General features: G+C 55.2%; 5 protein-coding genes across 5 annotated transcripts in view; 3 read left to right on the top strand and 2 right to left on the bottom strand.

The window, feature by feature from the left end:
* Nucleotides 1–2,588, bottom strand: part of PTSG_04599 (uncharacterized protein) — a 7,962-nt gene extending 5,374 nt beyond the window's left edge. The window contains exons 1-6 of the mRNA XM_004994636.1: nucleotides 2,376–2,588; nucleotides 1,996–2,120; nucleotides 1,323–1,509; nucleotides 935–1,055; nucleotides 516–694; nucleotides 259–294 (exon numbers count right to left, since the gene is read on the bottom strand). Of these exons, the coding sequence (XP_004994693.1) occupies nucleotides 259–294; nucleotides 516–694; nucleotides 935–1,055; nucleotides 1,323–1,509; nucleotides 1,996–2,120; nucleotides 2,376–2,462 (735 nt within the window). The 5' untranslated portion in view covers nucleotides 2,463–2,588. The remainder of the gene's footprint in view (nucleotides 1–258; nucleotides 295–515; nucleotides 695–934; nucleotides 1,056–1,322; nucleotides 1,510–1,995; nucleotides 2,121–2,375) is intronic.
* A 22-nt stretch (nucleotides 2,589–2,610) lies between these two features.
* Nucleotides 2,611–5,579, top strand: PTSG_04598 (LMP X protein). The gene is made up of 7 exons (XM_004994635.1): nucleotides 2,611–3,009; nucleotides 3,288–3,438; nucleotides 3,657–3,768; nucleotides 4,060–4,159; nucleotides 4,318–4,449; nucleotides 4,793–4,895; nucleotides 5,131–5,579. Exons 1-7 carry the CDS (start codon nucleotides 2,845–2,847, stop codon nucleotides 5,244–5,246), a joined length of 879 nt encoding a protein of 292 aa, XP_004994692.1. The 5' UTR covers nucleotides 2,611–2,844; the 3' UTR covers nucleotides 5,247–5,579.
* PTSG_04597 (uncharacterized protein) lies at nucleotides 5,493–8,278 on the bottom strand. Its single transcript, XM_004994634.1, has 8 exons — nucleotides 8,122–8,278; nucleotides 7,785–7,854; nucleotides 7,484–7,642; nucleotides 7,148–7,213; nucleotides 6,790–6,916; nucleotides 6,399–6,602; nucleotides 6,125–6,229; nucleotides 5,493–5,975 (listed from the first exon to the last, which is right to left on the bottom strand). The coding sequence occupies exons 1-8, from the start codon at nucleotides 8,204–8,206 to the stop codon at nucleotides 5,931–5,933; spliced, it is 861 nt and encodes a 286-aa protein (XP_004994691.1). The 5' UTR covers nucleotides 8,207–8,278; the 3' UTR covers nucleotides 5,493–5,930.
* A 4-nt stretch (nucleotides 8,279–8,282) lies between these two features.
* Nucleotides 8,283–13,565, top strand: PTSG_04596 (uncharacterized protein; the record flags this gene model as incomplete). The annotated part of the gene is made up of 13 exons (XM_004994633.1): nucleotides 8,283–8,363; nucleotides 8,592–9,023; nucleotides 9,267–9,341; nucleotides 9,578–9,635; nucleotides 10,065–10,124; nucleotides 10,376–10,455; nucleotides 10,641–10,836; nucleotides 11,100–11,182; nucleotides 11,838–11,958; nucleotides 12,271–12,350; nucleotides 12,533–12,596; nucleotides 12,724–12,815; nucleotides 13,437–13,565. 13 exons carry the CDS (start codon nucleotides 8,283–8,285, stop codon nucleotides 13,563–13,565), a joined length of 1,551 nt encoding a protein of 516 aa, XP_004994690.1.
* Nucleotides 13,566–13,653: 88 nt separating this feature from the next.
* PTSG_04595 (uncharacterized protein) overlaps nucleotides 13,654–17,500 on the top strand; it is a 4,221-nt gene continuing 374 nt past the window's right edge. Inside the window, exons 1-2 of the mRNA XM_004994632.1 lie at nucleotides 13,654–13,877; nucleotides 14,275–17,500. The exon at nucleotides 14,275–17,500 is cut by the window's right edge and continues 374 nt beyond it. Coding sequence (XP_004994689.1) covers nucleotides 14,277–16,694 — 2,418 coding nt within the window. The 5' untranslated portion in view covers nucleotides 13,654–13,877; nucleotides 14,275–14,276 and the 3' untranslated portion in view covers nucleotides 16,695–17,500. The remainder of the gene's footprint in view (nucleotides 13,878–14,274) is intronic.

Genomic DNA, 17,500 nt, shown 5'->3' with positions numbered 1-17,500 from the left:
TGAGTGAGTGAGTGAGTGAGTGAGTGAGTGAGTGAGTGAGTGAGTGAGTGAGTGAGTGAGTGAGTGAGTATGTGAGTGAGTGAGTGAGTGAGTGAGTGGGTGAGTGAGTATGTGCGTGTGTGAGTGAGTGAGTGAGTGAGTGAGTATGTGCGTGTGTGAGTGTTTTTTTGTCGCTCGCGTGTATATTTGTGTGTGTGTGTGTGTGTTTAAAGATCAAATCACAGCGCGAGCGGGCACTGGCATATGGTGTGTGCTTACGTCAAAGCCCTGATGGCTATTACTGCGGCGGCCGCGCTGCGAAACAAAGCAGAGGACAAGACCCAAGTCGCGGGATACGTGAGCGAAGTGCAACGTGCAACGACACACGAAGCCATGGAGTCAAACATGCGAACAAACACAAACAGAACAACAAACAAGCACACGCACACACACAGAGCACACACACAGCACACGCACACACACACACAGCACATACTCAGCACACACATCACAAGCCATAGAGCACGTGTGCGTACGCGTTTGAAGATGCCACCGGGGGAGGAGAAGCGCTTGCGGAGATGCGCGCGCTTGGACTTGTCGTCGGCATCAGCATCGTCGAGTGGCAGCATGAGGTTGAGGGTTGCGTGTGGGAAGGCCGCCTCAATGTCCGCCAGCTTGTTGTCGTTCTCCAGTGCATCCTTCAGCCGCAGTTGGTCTGCCGTCAGGCGCAACCAGGAAAGTGGGTGGGGGTGTTGGGAAGGACATTGATGGGGGGTTGGTGTGGAGGAGGCGTGGATGGTGAGATGAGTGGGAAGCGTAATGTAACAGCAAAGGGCACGTTTACATGACCCATGTTGTGGACTGTCGCACGATAACAGAGTATGCATGTGTGTGTGTGTGTGGCGTGCAACCACATTAACACGTTGATGTGTGGAGATGCTTTTGCTGTGTGCACCTTCGAAGATGGAGGCCCAGTGGCTGGCTGTGGACTGCAGCACAGAGTAGAGGCGATGGTCTTTCGGCGCAAGCTCAAGAATCTTCTGTAGTGTCTCGTAGTGGAACGCAAGTTGTTGCAACTGTCGTGGATGCGTGTGTGTGGATGTGTGGATGTGCAATATGCGTGTTTGTGTTTGTTTGTGCGCACAGTTGCATGAGTACCGCACAGAAAAGGGAGTGGCACAAGATACGCACACAAACACATTGGTTCCGTGGATACAGCAGCGCCAGGCACGTGCACCACACGTCACTGCCGTCCTACACCGCCCGCCACCCTCACACACACACACACACACACACACACACACACACACACACACGCGCGCGCGCGGCCAATCCATGAATACCGGTTGTCGCAGGAGCTCGTCCATGCTGGTGTTGATCTCACGCCGTTGGATCTCAAGAAACATGCCCAATCGGTCGTTGCAGGCCACGGCCCGGGCCCACGCCCGGTGCGCTGACAGAAACTGCTGCACATACGCGCGAAACGCCTCCAACAGCGGGCCTGAGAACACTTCTGAGACATATGGCATGCTGTCACGAGTGCAAGGCGGGAAAGATGGCAGTGGGATAGAGGGAAGGGGTGAGGATTGAACAAGGCGCGCGTGGCAACACAAGCGTGAGCGCGTTCATGGCGACACGAGCAAAACGTGGCAAGTATAACGAGATAATGGGTTCGTGGCAAGACACACGTGCAGCAGGGCAGCAAGGCAGACAGGCAGGCAGAGAGACATGTGAATGTGTCAACGCAAACAAACAGCGCACAATACACGCGCATGAAAGGAAACACGTATATGAAATGCATGCTCACACACAAAAATACACACAAATACAAATACACATACACGGCCACACAGACAGGAAACGCACACACACATACACACACCAACACAGACAGACAGACAGACAGACAGACACACACACACACACACAGGCACACCAACACACACACACACACACAGGCACACCAACACACACACACACACACACACACACACACACACACACACACACACACACCGATCTTCGTGATCCACAGCCGGCCCAAGCGAGTTGGTGGCACGCTTGGAAGCTGCCATCAGTTGATCAAAGATGTCGAACAAAAGCGAGGCTTCATCGCCCTGAATGGTGCCCGTTCGTTTCAACTGTTGGCATTGGCACACGCAGAACCAAGCAACAACCACACGCGCGCACACACACACACATGCAGAAAACACATATGCATGGATGAGGGCCGAGCCATTTGTAATGGCTTAGTTTCTGAGATCATGCAGTGCAGCCATGCACACCAAGCCCTCTCCCCCCAATGGGCTGTGTCGATTGGCATCAAGCACAGCGAATAGTCCTCCTCGTTCTGTGTTGCTGTCCATACGCATCATCATTGATTGGAATTCACGCACCGGGAGGAAGAAACGCTCAGAGAGCAAGCGCAGGTTCTCGTTGAACACCCGCTCGTAGTCGTACAACGTGCGCACGGCCTTCTCCATGACGCCGGTGCAGCCAGTCAGAGGGGGGAGGCACAAGGGACGGGTATCCTCCTCAGTTCGACTGCCGCTGCAAATCAAACAGCGAGAGGCAAGAGTGAGGGCAGGAAGCACAGACGTGCTGCGTTGTTGTGGTTTTTTTGTTGGGGCACACGACAATTCATTGAAAATTTCAACAAATTTTCGTCAATCCAAGGCTGCTCTGCTGCTCTGCCGTTGCTTCACACACTCGATTGTGTCGACCAGTTTCCATCTGACCATCATCAACAAGAGACGCGTTGTTTGCTCGCCTGCACTCCCTCCATCGCTCACTCTTACAGAACCAAAGTTCAGCTTGACTGAAACACACACAGGCACACACATCACACACACGGCATCAGCAGCGATGGCGTTTGAGTTTGGTGGAATGCCGCAGTTTGAGGCGGCAACCTGTGCTCACCGCAGCACATCAAAGGCGCTTGTCAAGCACAACGCTGGCGCAGACGTGGATGAGGACGAGCAACAGTTCACGGGACCTGTGCCCATGTTCTCCCTCCCTCGCACAGACAACGTTCGTGCGTGTGTGTGTGTTTTGTGGTTGTGGGTTTGTGGTTGTGTGGTTGTGTCAATGTTGTGTGTGTTCATGTGTGGTCGTGTTTCTGTGTGTGCGTGTGTGTTTGTGTTTGTGTTTGTCTCTTTATCTGTTGCTCTCAACTTGCTTGTGTGTGTGTGTGTGTGTGTGTGTGTGTGTGTGTGTGTGCAGCAGTTGTGCACGTGATGCCACCGTATTTGGATATAGCATCCCGCATCGCTTGCTCACCTTGCAACCATTGCCGTGATTCTGTACAGCCCTCTGAGTTTTTGCACCAGTACTCGGATGCCAACCCAGACAGCAAGGTGAAGATCCAGTTTGCCCACGGCACCACCACGCTTGGCTTCAAGTTCCAGCATGGCGTCATCATCGCTGTCGACTCCCGCGCCTCTGCGGGCTCCTACATCGGTTCGTTGCTCGTCATGTGGGAGGAAAGAAGAAGGTGTAAGCAAGGAGCGGGTGAAAGAAAACACAAAAAAGCGAAGAGGGCAGTCGCGAGATGAGGCCGTGGTTGTCGTGCGCATGCTTGGATGCGTGTTGGGCCTTTGATTGAATGCGAGTTTGTCTCTATCGGAGAAACAATGCCCGTTTGTGGTATCTCACACGTGCTGTGTTTCACCTTGCAGCCTCACAGACTGTGAAGAAGGTGATTGAGATCAACCCATACCTGCTTGGCACCATGGCTGGTGGTGCCGCAGACTGCTCCTACTGGGAGCGCGTCCTTGCCAAGGAGTGCAGGTCAGTGAGCTGTTGGAGATGCTGGCGACTTTGCTATATATATATTTTTTTTTTGGTGCGCATGCACTTGCGTGAATACATGCGTGGTTGAGCCATGTGTAAATGTGTGCGCGGATGATGGACACTCGCTCTTCAGTCAACTCTCACAACAGCATTTCATGCACGCACTCTCGTCTGTCTGTCTGGCTGTGTGTCTGCCCGTCTGTTGCATTCACACACGCACACACACACGCACACACACGCACACACATACACACACACATACACGCACACACAACTGCGCGTATGCAGGCTGTTTGAGCTGCGCAATGGGGAGCGCATCTCTGTTGCCGCCGCCTCCAAGATCCTGGCCAACATCGTCTACCACTACCGCGGCATGGGCCTCTCCATGGTGCGTGTGGATGTGTGTGCGTGCGTGCGTATGTGTGTGTTAACGTTTGGTTGCGTTGGCAGCCGTTGCTTTCTCTTCCCTCATTTTCAATGCTCACCACACACCTACACATGCGTATGTGTGTTTATGCGTGTGCGTGTGCGTACCCATGACTGCAGGGCACGATGATCTGCGGGTGGGACAAGAAGGGCCCTGGTCTCTTCTACGTCGACAGCGACGGCACGCGTCTCACCAACAACCTCTTCTCCGTCGGTTCGGGCTCAACCTACGCCTATGGCGTTCTCGACGCGGTGCGCTAACTTGTGTGTATGTGTGTGCGTGTTTGTTTGTTCGTGTGTGTTTGTTGGCTCTTGCGTGTTTGTTTTGTTTGTTTGTTTGTTTGTTTGTTTGTTTGTTTGTTTGTTTGTTTGTGTGTGTGTGTGTTTGTTTGTTTGTTTGTTTGTTTGTTTGTTTGTTTGTTTGTTTGTGTGTTTGCTTGCTTGTTTGTGTGTTTGTTTGCTTTTGCGTGCTTGTTTGGTTTGATTGTTTATTTGTTTGTGTGCAATTGTATGCACACCATGACATGCGTTCCTCACACGTCCAACACCCCCTCCCTTCCCAAATTGCGTCTGCTCGCCATCGCTGCGTGTGCAGGGGTACCGCTGGGACCTGAGCGTTGAGGAGGCGCATGAGCTTGCACGCCGCGCCATCTACCATGCCACGTTCAGGGACGCATACTCTGGCGGCCACATCAACCGTGCGTCCAATGCAATGCGTACCTCTCGAGCGGTGGTGGCGTTTTGTGTGTGTGTGTGTGTGTGTGTGTGTGTGTGTGTGTGTGTGTGTGTGTGTGTGTGTGTGTGTGTGCTCATCATGTGAAGCATATTGCGTCAGCGGCTGCACATTGCTGTCGCTGTGTTGCATGCCCTCATCCATCCACCATCCACCATCCACCATCCACCACCACCACCACCATCATTGTTAATGTGCAGTGTACCACATGAAGGAGACGGGATGGGAGCGCATCCTGAACATGCAGGATGTCGGCCCGCTGCACTACGAGTACGAGGCAATGAAGGAGCAGTCCATGGCCACCACCGCAGACTAAACCATCATCCAAGTCACGACGAATCATCATCATCACCACCACCACCAACACGACAGTCATCGTCACGACCAGGAGCAGAAGCAACGGCAGACCACTTTGCCGCTGTTGTCGCTTTGTGCTGTTGTGGGTGCATGGTGGCTCCTCTTTGTTGTGTGCTTCACGTTGGGTGATTGTGTTGTGTTGTTGGATGTTTTGTGTTTCAGTGTTGTTGGTGCATGTATCAGTCCAACCCTGTTTGATTGATGATTGCGTTTGTTGTTCTCGCCTGTGGGCGTGCAGCAGTTCATGCGTGGAAAGTATACAAAACATCTCCCAAACTGGAGAAACGGGGCAACAGGGCAAATCAACAACTATATATGTGTGAGTGTGTGTTTGGGGGGGGGGGCAGTACCTGCGTGTTATGGCAGCAACAGGAGAGCGGTGGCACGAATTCACAAAAGAAGAAGAAGCAGCCACCAAGCAGTGGGCAGCAATGTTGGAGTCCCAGTGCACAGCCAATTGGGCCAGCCAGCCCGCGCAAACGAAAACAGCGGAAAAGAAGTGGAAAGGGGGAGGGACAGGTGTGGCATGTCACATATGTCACACAGATTAACACAGAAGCAGCAAGGGCGTTGGTGTTGGTAAGGGAGGGGATAGTAGGGGATGGAACTATGGTGTTTGTGGTGGGCGGTTGTCGAGTCCATATCATGCAAAGGACGTGGGGGGATTCCCGTTGTGGAACGCAACAAACTGTGGGGTGGCAGGCATGGCGGGTAGAGGCGAGAGGGGGTGGGGACAGAGGGGTTATGTGTGAGATACATGCAGTTGCAGGGACAATTGAGTGATCACAAACGAGCGGGCACACACCCACACACATACACACACACAGACACACCCACCTCTTCCCAGTCCTCCGGCGGTTCCCACGACGTTTCGCTTGTTTGCGTGTTGATGTAGTATGTTTCACCAGACACATCGTCCACCGCATGCTCCCAAGGATAGTCCTGCACGTGCATCATATATATGTGTGTGTGTGTGTGTGTGTGTGTGTGTGTGTGGTTGTCAGTGGTACAAGAGGGAAGAGCGTGTGTGCATGTATGCATGCGCGTGTGCACAAGTTTGAGTTATGTTATTCCACTTCCTCTCCCCATCCCTGCTTCTTTCGTGTTGTACCTCAAACTTGCTCCTCTGCTGTGCGGGCCTCGCCGCAACGCTGGGCCTGGCTGCCACTGTCGGCCGTGTGGCAACGGTGGGTCGCGTGGCAACATGGGGTCGCTGGACGGTGGTGCCCCCTGTTGCTGTTGCATGAACGAGTTTCGATGCCTGCAGTGGCGCCTCGTCGCCGCCGCCGCCAACAGCCGTGTACTTCCGCTCAGCCTGAGGTGCACACGTACATGTGCGTGTGTGATGTGTGTGCGTGAGTGCAATGGTTGTATGTATGTGTGTGTTTACGTGTATGTGTGTGTTTACGTGTGTGTGTGTGACGGGAAGCAGAGTTGAATGTGGGCGGTAGCGCGTTTCGGAGGAGAAGCACAACACAAGCGCATGGCCCATGTTGCCGCACGTGCTGTGGTCGGCGTGGCGGGGCCTTTGTTGGGGCCGCGGTGATCTTTGGTCGACGCGTGCGCGGCTGCTCTTTCGCAAGCGGAACCCACGACTCCCCCTTGATGGCGGCAACCAAGTACACGATGCTGTTGTTGGACAGCCCCCATCACAAATACACAGGCAAACGCACGCAGAAGTACAGTGCAGCCACATACGCAGAAGTGCAGGCACACACACACACAGACACACCGACACACACACACACACGCACACACACACACAGAGCTGGGTGTGAGTGGAGCGGAAGACGTGAGCAGAAGAAGCGATGCATGTGCGTTATCGACGCATGATTCTGCTTTGTTGTCGCTGGAACTCACGCAGCAATGGAGATGGTCACACCCCCAACGATGGTCGGTAGAGAGAAGTAGGTGGGGATGCACAGCCTAGGGCCAAGATGGTGCGTGGGGTGCAGTCAAGGAAATTGGAGAGAACAGTGAACGTGCCGGAGACGGTGCGAGGTGGGTTGCCTTAACAACAGGGGGGAGGAGAAACAAAGCACAGGCCACACTGGAACAAGCTATGAGTCCTACCACGGACACACAAGCAGACAGGCACAGACACACGGACACAGGCACAGACACAGACACACAGACACAGACACAGACACGCAGACACAGACACACAGGCACACACCCGCAAACACGAGACCGTACATGAGGTGAAGGACGAATCGGGCAAAGTAGTTTGATGCGAGGAACCCGAGCTTGGCCACGATTGGGGTGATGAGATGCTGATACTCGCGTGGCATGGTGTAGCCCTTCTTCCTCTTGGAGCGAGGCCACTCGAAGAGGATGATGAAGATGGAAGCCACGCTTTGTTCCGTGGTCGGAGTTGGCATGCGTGGTGCATCCACCAAATTGTGCAAGCATTGGTGAGAACATTGACAACAGGAGGAGGAGGAGGAGGGACAACACAAGCGTTGGTAGAAAGCGACAAGCAACAGCAGTGTCGTACATTGCAAAGGTGCCGATGCCCTTGACTTTGAAGTCATCAAACTGGGACAGGATGCCGCCCAACAGCAGCACTATCGGCGAGAGCGCACGAATGAGTGCGTGAGTGGGTTTGGGAGTGAGCGAGGAGGGAGAGAACATGGGACAGGGGAAGGAGCGGCGGATGTGACATGCATTTGTGTGCCACCGCACACACGCACACGCACACACACACACACACACACGACACACACACACACAGACTTACACACACACACACACACACACACACACACACACGCACACATGCACACACACACGCAGACACGCAGACAGACGCACACGTTCATGAAAGTACGTACGAAAGCCTCCGTAGACGCCAAGGACGTTGGCCCACATGGACCAGGCGATGGGGTTGTACTTGATGTTAGGGGACGGTGGAGCCATGTCGCCAGCTGCAGTCCTTGTTTGACGCAAGGCGGAAAGCCAGTAGGCAGCAAGCAAGCAAAACAGCTGTGCTGATATGGGACTACTGTTTATGGTGTCGTTGCCAGTGACGACTGCAAATGACATGACGATGATGGATGTGTGCGTCTTGGCAGAGGTGCGCGCGTTTGGGAGTGAGTGAGTGAGTGAGTGAGTGAGTGAGTGAGTGAGTGAGTGTGTGTGTGTGTGAGTGTGTGTGTGTATGTCTACCTCTCGCTCTTTGGCTGTCCTGCTCCGCATGTGTTTGAGCTCGCTGGCATCATTTCCTCATGTTGTTTTGTGCTCCTTCACCCACTCCCTCACGCTCCAATTCGCCATCCCCCCCTCCACTGTCCACCACTTGCAGGCTGGCGAGGATGAGGTTGACGATGAAGTGCACGAGCTGCTGACGTTGTTGCGCGCACGGGGATTGCAGTGCTGTGTGAGAAACGCGTGGACGGAGGAGCATGGCGCCTTGGCCCGACTGAGCCCGCGCATCATCCTCAACCTGGCGCGCCCGTGTGCGCACTTGCGGGACAGGCCATCGCGGTTGCAGGAGGTGCTTGGCCGCTTGTACGACCTGGAAGACGACGGAACGACGATCATCAACGGTGCCCCAGCGCTCGAGCTGGGGGCCACCCGCCTTAATCAATTCCGCGTCATGCGACAGCTGCACATGGCGCACCCACGAGTTCTCTTGTTTCGCTCTGTCGACGCGCTTCGCCTGCGTCTGGGCTCCTTTCCCTTCCCTGCCGTAGTTCGAACCAATCCATGCAGCCTTGACTCCAACGCTCAACAGGTTTTCCGTCTATGTGTCGTCTTGTGGGTGTGTGGATGTTGTTTCGTGTGTGCATTTGTGTGTGTGTGTGTGTGCATTTGTGTGTGCATTTGTGTGTGTGTGTGTGCATTTGTGTGTGTGCATTTGTGTGCATGTATGACCTCTGTCGATGCTCATTTGCGTCCATACATACACACGCACACATACACACACTCTCTCATATTCTCCCCCCTCTTGCTTACCCCGCTTGCACCTCAACAACAGGTCCGTTCCGTCGACGATTTGGATGCATATGTCGAACAGCATCCCTCATTTCGTGCTGATGGCTGCGTACTGCAGGTTCGCCCGTAAACATACCAGCCTCTTGATTGCTGCCCATGCCTGGGGTTCTATGCATGTTTCTATCCGCTGCTGTTTGCTGATGATTCTCTTTTCCTCATCATGTTATTCCCCTCACTCTCTCTTGTACCACCACAGCACGATCATCACCGCCATATAGGCACATATCACCACCACATGCTCACTGCCACCACTTGCCACCACTTACCACCATCCCGTACCCCCACCATGACCAGCCGCAATTGCCGCCGGCTGTCCTGCGCGATGGAATTCTTCGCATGGTCTTCGCCAGAGGTATTGTGTTGAGCTGAAGCCACCACGCTTGCTGTTTCAACACGGAACACGTCACTGTTGTCTGGGATGCGATGTAAACGGGCTGTGTGTGTGCGTGTGCGTGTGTGCGTGTGTGTGCGTGTGTGTGTGTGTGAAGTGTTTGTGTGTGCATTGTGTGTGTGCATTGTGTGCGTGTGTGTGTGTGCATTGTGTGTGTGTGAAGTGTGTGTGTGTGTGTGTGTGTGTGTGTGTGTGTGTGTGTGTGTGTGTGTGTGTGTGTGTGTGTGTGTGTGAAGTGCTTTCTTTCAGGATCGGGGAGTTTTGTAGCGGGATCGCAATCGGCATGTCTCATGCGTGCGTGTGTGTGTGTGTGTGTTGGGCTGCAATGTTCACAGATCTTTGTGGCCACGTGCGCCTAACTTTTCGCCTTTGCTTGCTGCTTGCTGCCAGATCAATTGCTGTTTGCGCATAGGATCCACCCGAGCCATGCCACCAACAACGATAGCGAACGTATGCCTGGGCTATGGGTGTGTGCGCACGCGCGTGTGTATGCTATGTGTGTGTGTGTGCGTGTGCGCGCGTGTGTGTGTGTGTGCTGTGTGTGTGCTGTAATTATGTGTGCGTGCGCGTGTGTGTGCTGTAAGTACGTGTGTGTGTGTACCACCCTTCATGTATTGCAACTTCTGCGATGCTCCGTCATCGACATGGACATGGACATTGTCATCGACAGGGATCCAACCAGCCTGTCTCCCCATCGACAGGGATCCAACCAGCCTGTCTTCCCATCCTGCCACCGACACAACACATGGCCTTCCGATCAGAGATACTACACGAGACAGACGTATGCGCTACTTGCGTGTACGCGTGTGCACATGTGCAGCTGCGTGTGCCTGTACATGGATCCACTGCCTGTCATGGTTATGATTACGCACGCACTGAGTTCCACACACACACACACACACACACACACACACACACACACACACACACACACACACACACACACACACACACACAATCGCACAGCTGCCGCGTGAAGCTGTATCTTGTGCGCGGCGGGTGATCCAATGCACTGGCGTTGACGTGGCCAGTGTGGAGTGCTGCATCGTGCCGGCCACGTTGGCCCCTGAGCTACGCGCAGTAGCCACCGTCCCACCCTCATCACTGTCATCATTATCGTCGTCGGCGACATTGTCATCTTCCACAGACCACATTCTCTTTTGTACGTACAGCACACACACACACACACAATGTGGGCTTTGAGTATTGTTGTTGCCACTTCTTCTTCAACTGTCTTCTGCAATCTCTAGTTGTTTCCACGTGCTTGCTTGCCTGGTTTTGAGTGTCTTTGTTTTTTTCTTTGTTGTGCATGAAGTGAGCCTACGGGGCCTAGCAACGCTGCTCATGTTGTTCACTCTGATTCTCACCTTCACCTTGCTTCGTTCCGTTCTCGTGGGTCTCACCCACACGTCATGTGATGCGTAGGCGATATGCAGGCTGTGTCGCGGCTGCGGTTACCGCCGGGCCTAGATGCCCATGCCGTTCTCGGCACCCTGGCCGACTTTGTTGTGCAAGCGGCGCAACACACCGCCCGATGACAGACATGGGCTGTAATGTAAACAACATGGAAGCGAAGAGGAAGAAGGTGGTGGTTGGGGGAATGGGATGGGATGGGATGGGATGGGATGGGATGGGATGGGATGGCAGCCGCGGGGAGAGAGAGGGTGTGTGTGTGTGTGAGAGAGAGAGAGACAGAGAGAGAGAGAGAGAGAGTGTGTGTGTGTGTAGACTGGTCGATGTGTGTGTATGCTGATGACCCTTGCCCTCGGATGAAAACATAGTGAACCCCAACCAATTTTGCCATGATTTCGGCTTCCAAACAAGGAAGGAAGTGAAGCAAGACGAGAGCCTACGCCTCATTGGCACACACATACACACACACACACACACCATACACACACACCATACACACACACACACACACACACACACACACACACACTACACACACACACACACACATTGCACCCCACTTTCATCGTCCCATGCGCTCTCCCCGTCTTCTCTCATTCACAAACACGGCTGCAACAAGGGCACACCACAACAAGCCCCCCCGAACAAACAGCTTGCTTGCTTGCAGCTTCTCGTTCGTCATCCTGGTGGATTATTCGTCAGGGTTGTAGATAATCATGAGAAATTTTCATCAAACTTTCTACAATCCAGACGTTGGTGTCCGGCAATCTGCAACACCACCACCAGCAGCACCAGCCGCGCAACCGTCAAAAGCAAGTCAGCCTGCCTGCCCTCCCATCATCCCACCAAACCACGGGCCAGCGGCGGGCGGGTTGGTCAGCAATGCATTGCTGTTCATCCTTTTTTTTTCTCCGACGCTCAGCTTGCTTGCATACGATTGGTCAGTGAGCTGGCTTCAGGGCAGGTCAGTCGTCATCGTTTCCACGTGCCTTGTGGTTGTTGTGTGAACGCGCGTGCGTCTGTTCTGTATGTGCTTGTGCTATGCGTGCATGCTTGCGTTCGTCTGCCTGGGCAAAACACACTGCATGCACGTTGTCGTCGTTTCCTTTTTCACACCACATCTCACACCTCTCACACACAACGCACACCCGCTCGCATTCCAACCGCATGACGAAACCCCAAGGCCAGCTACCACTGTTTCAAAAAACCAGCCAAACCCTGACCATCGCCACCGAATCACCGCATATTGTGGGCTTGGCCGAGGTTGGGTTGGGTGGTGGTTGGGAGGTGGCGAGCGTGGTTGGGTGCGCTGTCGTAAGGGATTTCACTGGCTATGTGCCTGCGTCTCTCTCAACAACAACAACAACAACAACAACACACACACACACACACACACACACACACACACACCTCACTGCTTTGCCTTGACGATCCCAACATTCCAGACTCCACACACAGCATCAACAACACAGCAAGCCAAGAAGCAAGTCGTGCGTGGCTCAGTGGCTGGTATGTTCTGAATGGATGCCTTTGGTGTTCTGTTTGCTTGATTGTGCTTGCTGCTTCTTCTGGCTCATGCGTGGTGTTTTGACCATTTTACATGCATGCCACCCCACCACAACCCAACACCAACCAGCCAACCAACAACCACCGCACACAACCCAACACAGCTGTGGTGGTGGTGGTGCGAGAGACTGGATTGGGCGGCTGCTGCGATACCGGCAATTGGTGAGCCCGCCTTTTCATTCCAATTGCCTGTTCCCTCAAGCAAGGCATTCCAAAGCCAGAGTGTTTTGTTTGTGCCTCTGTTCTGTTCGTGCGGTTGTTCTGCGCGTCTCCCAATCACACACACACACACACAACCGCGCAAGAGGTACGCACATGCTGTTTGCGGCCACGACTGCGACGACGACTATCGCACCCTGCGCTGTTTCCTTCCCACATCCCTCGCGCGTTTGCGTTCTTGCGAAGGCACGCGGCCACACAACAACACACAATCCACATCCGTGCAAGAAAAGGAGGATCACCACTCACTCACTCACCCACTCACTGTTTCTCTCCGTGTTCGGGGTACTTCTGCGCCCTGCTCGCTCCCTCTTCTTCTTCTTCCACTTCTCCCTCGACTTCTTGCTGCTTCTTCTTCGACTTGTTCTTCTACTTTCATGTTCTTCTCCTTCCACAGTCCGATTGATCCAACCACCCAGCCAGGCCATATACGCGCGCGCCGTTGACGCAAAGCAGGACCGGTTTGCACACATCTTACATCTTCTTCGTGTTGGCTCACGCATACCAACCCCATCCCAGCACACGACCCAGACACCCTTTCCTCCTTTTCATCATCGCCGCCAGCAGCGTCATCTGCCTTCATTTGGAACATTCAACGCAAGGGCACACGACGACGACAACAGCGACGACGTCAAGGTCCACCTACTTAACCCGACCATCCTCCGTGCCCTGTGCAAGAACGTCTCGGCCTGAGGAAAGAGGCATCCAGCCACCCCAAGCTTGCAGCAACAGGCCGTCGAAGCTCGGTAAGCAGAACATCACGCATAGCGCACACGAGCAACACCGGCACACGCCTCCACGATCATTTACACAAGAGCAACCGTGTTCTCCAACCACCCTCACGTTCCCCACACGCAAACACTTCCATCAAGCAGCAACCAAAACCACCAACCCTTGCTGCGGTGCCACCCACGCTTGTGCTTCGTGAAGCCTCTCCCCAACACTCCAATCACATCACCACACATACACACATACATACACGCGCGCAAGCATTGCCATTGCTTGGTGAGTTGACGTGAGTCGAGGGTGTGCATGTAGCGAGGGGATGATTGTGTCTCCACCACATGTCATTGTTGTTGTGTGCGTGGTGCGTGTGCGTGTGCGTGTGCGTGTGCGCATCGATGAGCGACTTCGTACTTTATGGCACTGCATGCTTGCTGTGCCACTACGTACTTGCCATCAGCCACTTGCCATTAGCCACTTTGCTGTTGCAACACTGCCATCACGCACGATCACCACCACCTCCCGCCCCCACACATCACGTTGCCCATCTGACCCACCAACTCACCTCAACTTCCTTCTGCTCGTTGGCTGCGCTCTCTCTCCCCCTCCTCTCTCCCTCCTCCTCCCTCCCTCTCCCCTCCTACCCTCCCCCCCCCACCACACACACCACCATGCATAGGTATGTCAACACTTGGGATGAACGCCAACGCAAGTACCATTCAAGCCGCCACCACCGCAACCCAGCCGGCGATCGCCAGGGCGAGCAAACCGTCCTCACGCCACAACTCCACCAACACCATCATCGCACACAACGTGTCCGCCACAAACAGCAAACCCTGCATCAACAACAACAGCGGCAATAACGACAACAACATGGCCGATAAGCCAACCTCACCCACATCATGTCACCAATTTGCAAAGTCAGAGCCCAACACAAGAGCAACAGCAATGCCCCCGCTCGCGGAGAAGGAGCGCGTTACGGTGGCCATGCGACAGGCATTTGATGCACTCGAGTGCAACGACGTCACAGACGAGCACATTGACAGGCTCGCCACCATCATCTGCTCCGCTATGGGCACACCAAATCGCGTGTACCACGCCACACGGCACGTGTTTGATCTCTTCGTGTCTGCGGAGACGCAGCCCATCTCCTGCCTCGCTGGTGTCTTCCACGACGTCGTCTACCTGCAGATTGACGATGGCGTGCATCCTCTCGTCATGGGCGAGCTCTCCCGCGCGGGCGTCACCACATCGGGAGCGGAACGCGGGCCCAGCGGCGAGGACAGGCCCATGTACACCCTCGCCACAGACCAGCAGCCGCTGCCGCTGCGCTTGTGTCGCGCCATCTTCGGCTGGGAGGACGCCACACTCCTCAAGACGGGCCAGCAAGGCGTCAACGAGTTTCTCAGCGCCCTCCTCGCCGCACAGTGCCTGCAGGCACTCGTCTCCTCCGCGGCGCTCTTTGAGATTGTCATCTGCATTGAGGCCACCATCCCCTTTCGCGGCCCCTGCGTCTACAACGACCTCCTTGAGCGCGCGCTCGCCGCCACCGACATTGTGCCCGGTCTCAGCGACACATACACGCGCCACCAGGCCAAGCTTGCCGTGGAGGTGGCCTGCCTCGTTGCCGAGCGTGACGTGGGCAACTTTGCGTCCACAGACACCCGCTGGTTCCTCACCAACTCGTGGAAGCTGCTTCCGGAAATCCACCGCTCCCTGCGTGACGCAGCCGCCTTCACCTTTGCCGACTACGCCAAGGCCATGCTGGCCAACGTGCGCTTCTACCTCTTCCTGCAGTCAGACCCTTCCCGCGTGTTCCACCAGTTTGAGAGCTGCCGCACGCGCGAGGAGTACCAGCGCCTGCTCAGCCTCACCACGCGCAACCTCAACATTGGCATGGAGTATGGCCGCACCAAGCTCATTGCCGCGTGTATCCTGGACGCCCTCGCGCGCCAGCAAGGGCTCGCCCATCGCCCGGCGTCGTGGTTTATGCAGCAGCCCGGCTGCGGTGTCGACATGCTCGGCTGCGGCCGCCAGCGCGTCGTCTGGTCTGCACGCAAGCGCCAGTCGTCGGGGTCGTCGTCCTCGCCAGCAGCACGCCGCCCCTCCCTCAGCCTCTGCACGCCCAAGGGCACGGCAGCGCCACGCACCCGTGCGAGCGTCCACGCCATTGCCATGAGCAGCCTCGCTGAACGAACCACCACCACCACCACCACCACCAGCAGCGCCAGCCGCAGCAGTGACCCAAGCAGGCGGTCGTCCCACCAAGTCCACCACCAGCACCACCAGCACCGGCGCTCATGCAACCCAGCGATCAACCCGGCGATGAAGCACAGCACAACCACCACCGCAGCATCCCGCCTCTCCGCAACCGCGCCCGGCCATTTCGCAAACGGCGTAGCGATGCATGCAGGCAACCCACGCGGCTCATACACGCTGGCGCCCTTCACGCTGGCCACATCTGCACCCCGCACACCCCGCGGCAGCGCGTGTGTCGGCTCGTCGTTCACGGAGGTGGGCAGGCGAAAGAGCTCGCTGCCCTCCCCAGCAGCAATGCGGCGACGCAGCATGCTGCCACCTGTTGACGACCACTTCTTCACCAACCTGCTCGTGCCGTCGTACGACTACGTCGAGGTTCTGCTCGAGCTTGGCACGGGCTACGAGGCCGAGTTTGATGTGGACGCGGACATGACCAGTCTCTACGTGCACCAGGCGCTTGTGACAGAGGAAGGCGTGCACGAGGCAGCAGACATGTGCGCTGAGTACTTGGAGGGCAAGATTGACCCCGCCACGTTCTTGGACGCGTTTGAGCGCCGTGTCACCACGCTCCTCGCCCACTGCATGCAGCTGCACACCCACCGCAACACGCCCACAACAGCAACAGCGAACGGCGACAGCAGCAGCAGCAACAACGACAACAACAACACCACCACCACCAGCAAAAACATCACTACCAGCACCACTACCAGCATCAGTACCAGCAAGGGTGGTCACGCGTTGTCAACGACTGCATCATCGCCGCCAAGCTCACCTGTTCCAAAGCGGCCGGCCACTTCGGCGGCAAAGGGCGACGTTGCTCTCGAGCAATCAGACGCGTGACGATGGTGATGGTGTGGTGGTGATGATGATGATGATGATGATTCGTGTTAGAGCGCTATCGACAACAGCACTGAGACATGCAAAGGGCTATCTCACACGCACACGGCCCGTGCTACAGCGACCTTAAGCTGCCGCCTTGTGGTATGGCGTGTATGATTCGCTTGTGTTGCGTCTCCCTTTGGTGAGGTTTTGCCCCAATTTTCCTCTTCCCTTCTTGTTGGCTTTGGCCAAGTTGATTTGCTGACCCCCAAGCGTCCACCGACAGCCATGCCTGTGCGGAAGGTGGCGCACTCGCACGAGTATATCACACTCATGTCTGTCCCGTCTTGTCTCCCATCCACCTCTTCTGGTGTCGTATTGTGTTTTTGTTTGACACACCCCCTTCCTTCCCCTCCCCCCCCCCCTCTTTGGAGTTTAAGCGTTTGCAAGTCGCACTAGTACGCCATGCACTCCTGCATGCGTGCATGGTGACCACAATCATTGTATTCCCCCCCCCCTTGCGTGTTTCAGACATGCTGGGGGGCGTTGTCCGTTTCACGGGGGCGATGGGCCTTTTCACTACGTTTGGTATTGATTCCCTTCCACCAGTTGGTTTTGATTCGTTCGATTGCTTTGCTTTTGTTTCGATTATGTCACTTCTGTAGTTGCAGCATTCTCTGTATGTGTGTGTGTCAGTGATGGAGTGTTGTTACCACGACGGATTGATCTTGCAACAGTTGTCTGGTTGTGGTGATGTTTTGACCAACTGAGCAGTACGTGTGCCATGTGTGTGTGTGTGTGTGTTTTCGTTTGTTATTTGTTGGAGC

This window comes from Salpingoeca rosetta (genome assembly GCF_000188695.1).
Source record: "Salpingoeca rosetta unplaced genomic scaffold supercont1.10, whole genome shotgun sequence".
NCBI lineage: Eukaryota > Choanoflagellata > Craspedida > Salpingoecidae > Salpingoeca > Salpingoeca rosetta.
This window is presented reverse-complemented; position numbering and strand designations above follow the sequence as displayed.

Coding starts and splice junctions, on each gene's coding strand:
- PTSG_04597 (XM_004994634.1), bottom strand. CDS start 8,206: ATGGCTCCACCGTCCCCTAACATCAAGTACAACCCCATCGCCTGGTCC. Junction 7,855..8,121: donor TGGCGTCTACGGAGGCTTTC/GTACGTACTTTC, acceptor TCTCGCCGATAG/TGCTGCTGTTGGGCGGCATC. Junction 6,230..6,398: donor AGCAGAGGAGCAAGTTTGAG/GTACAACACGAA, acceptor ATGCACGTGCAG/GACTATCCTTGGGAGCATGC.
- PTSG_04598 (XM_004994635.1), top strand. CDS start 2,845: ATGGCGTTTGAGTTTGGTGGAATGCCGCAGTTTGAGGCGGCAACCTGT. Junction 3,439..3,656: donor CTCTGCGGGCTCCTACATCG/GTTCGTTGCTCG, acceptor TTCACCTTGCAG/CCTCACAGACTGTGAAGAAG. Junction 3,769..4,059: donor GTCCTTGCCAAGGAGTGCAG/GTCAGTGAGCTG, acceptor GCGCGTATGCAG/GCTGTTTGAGCTGCGCAATG.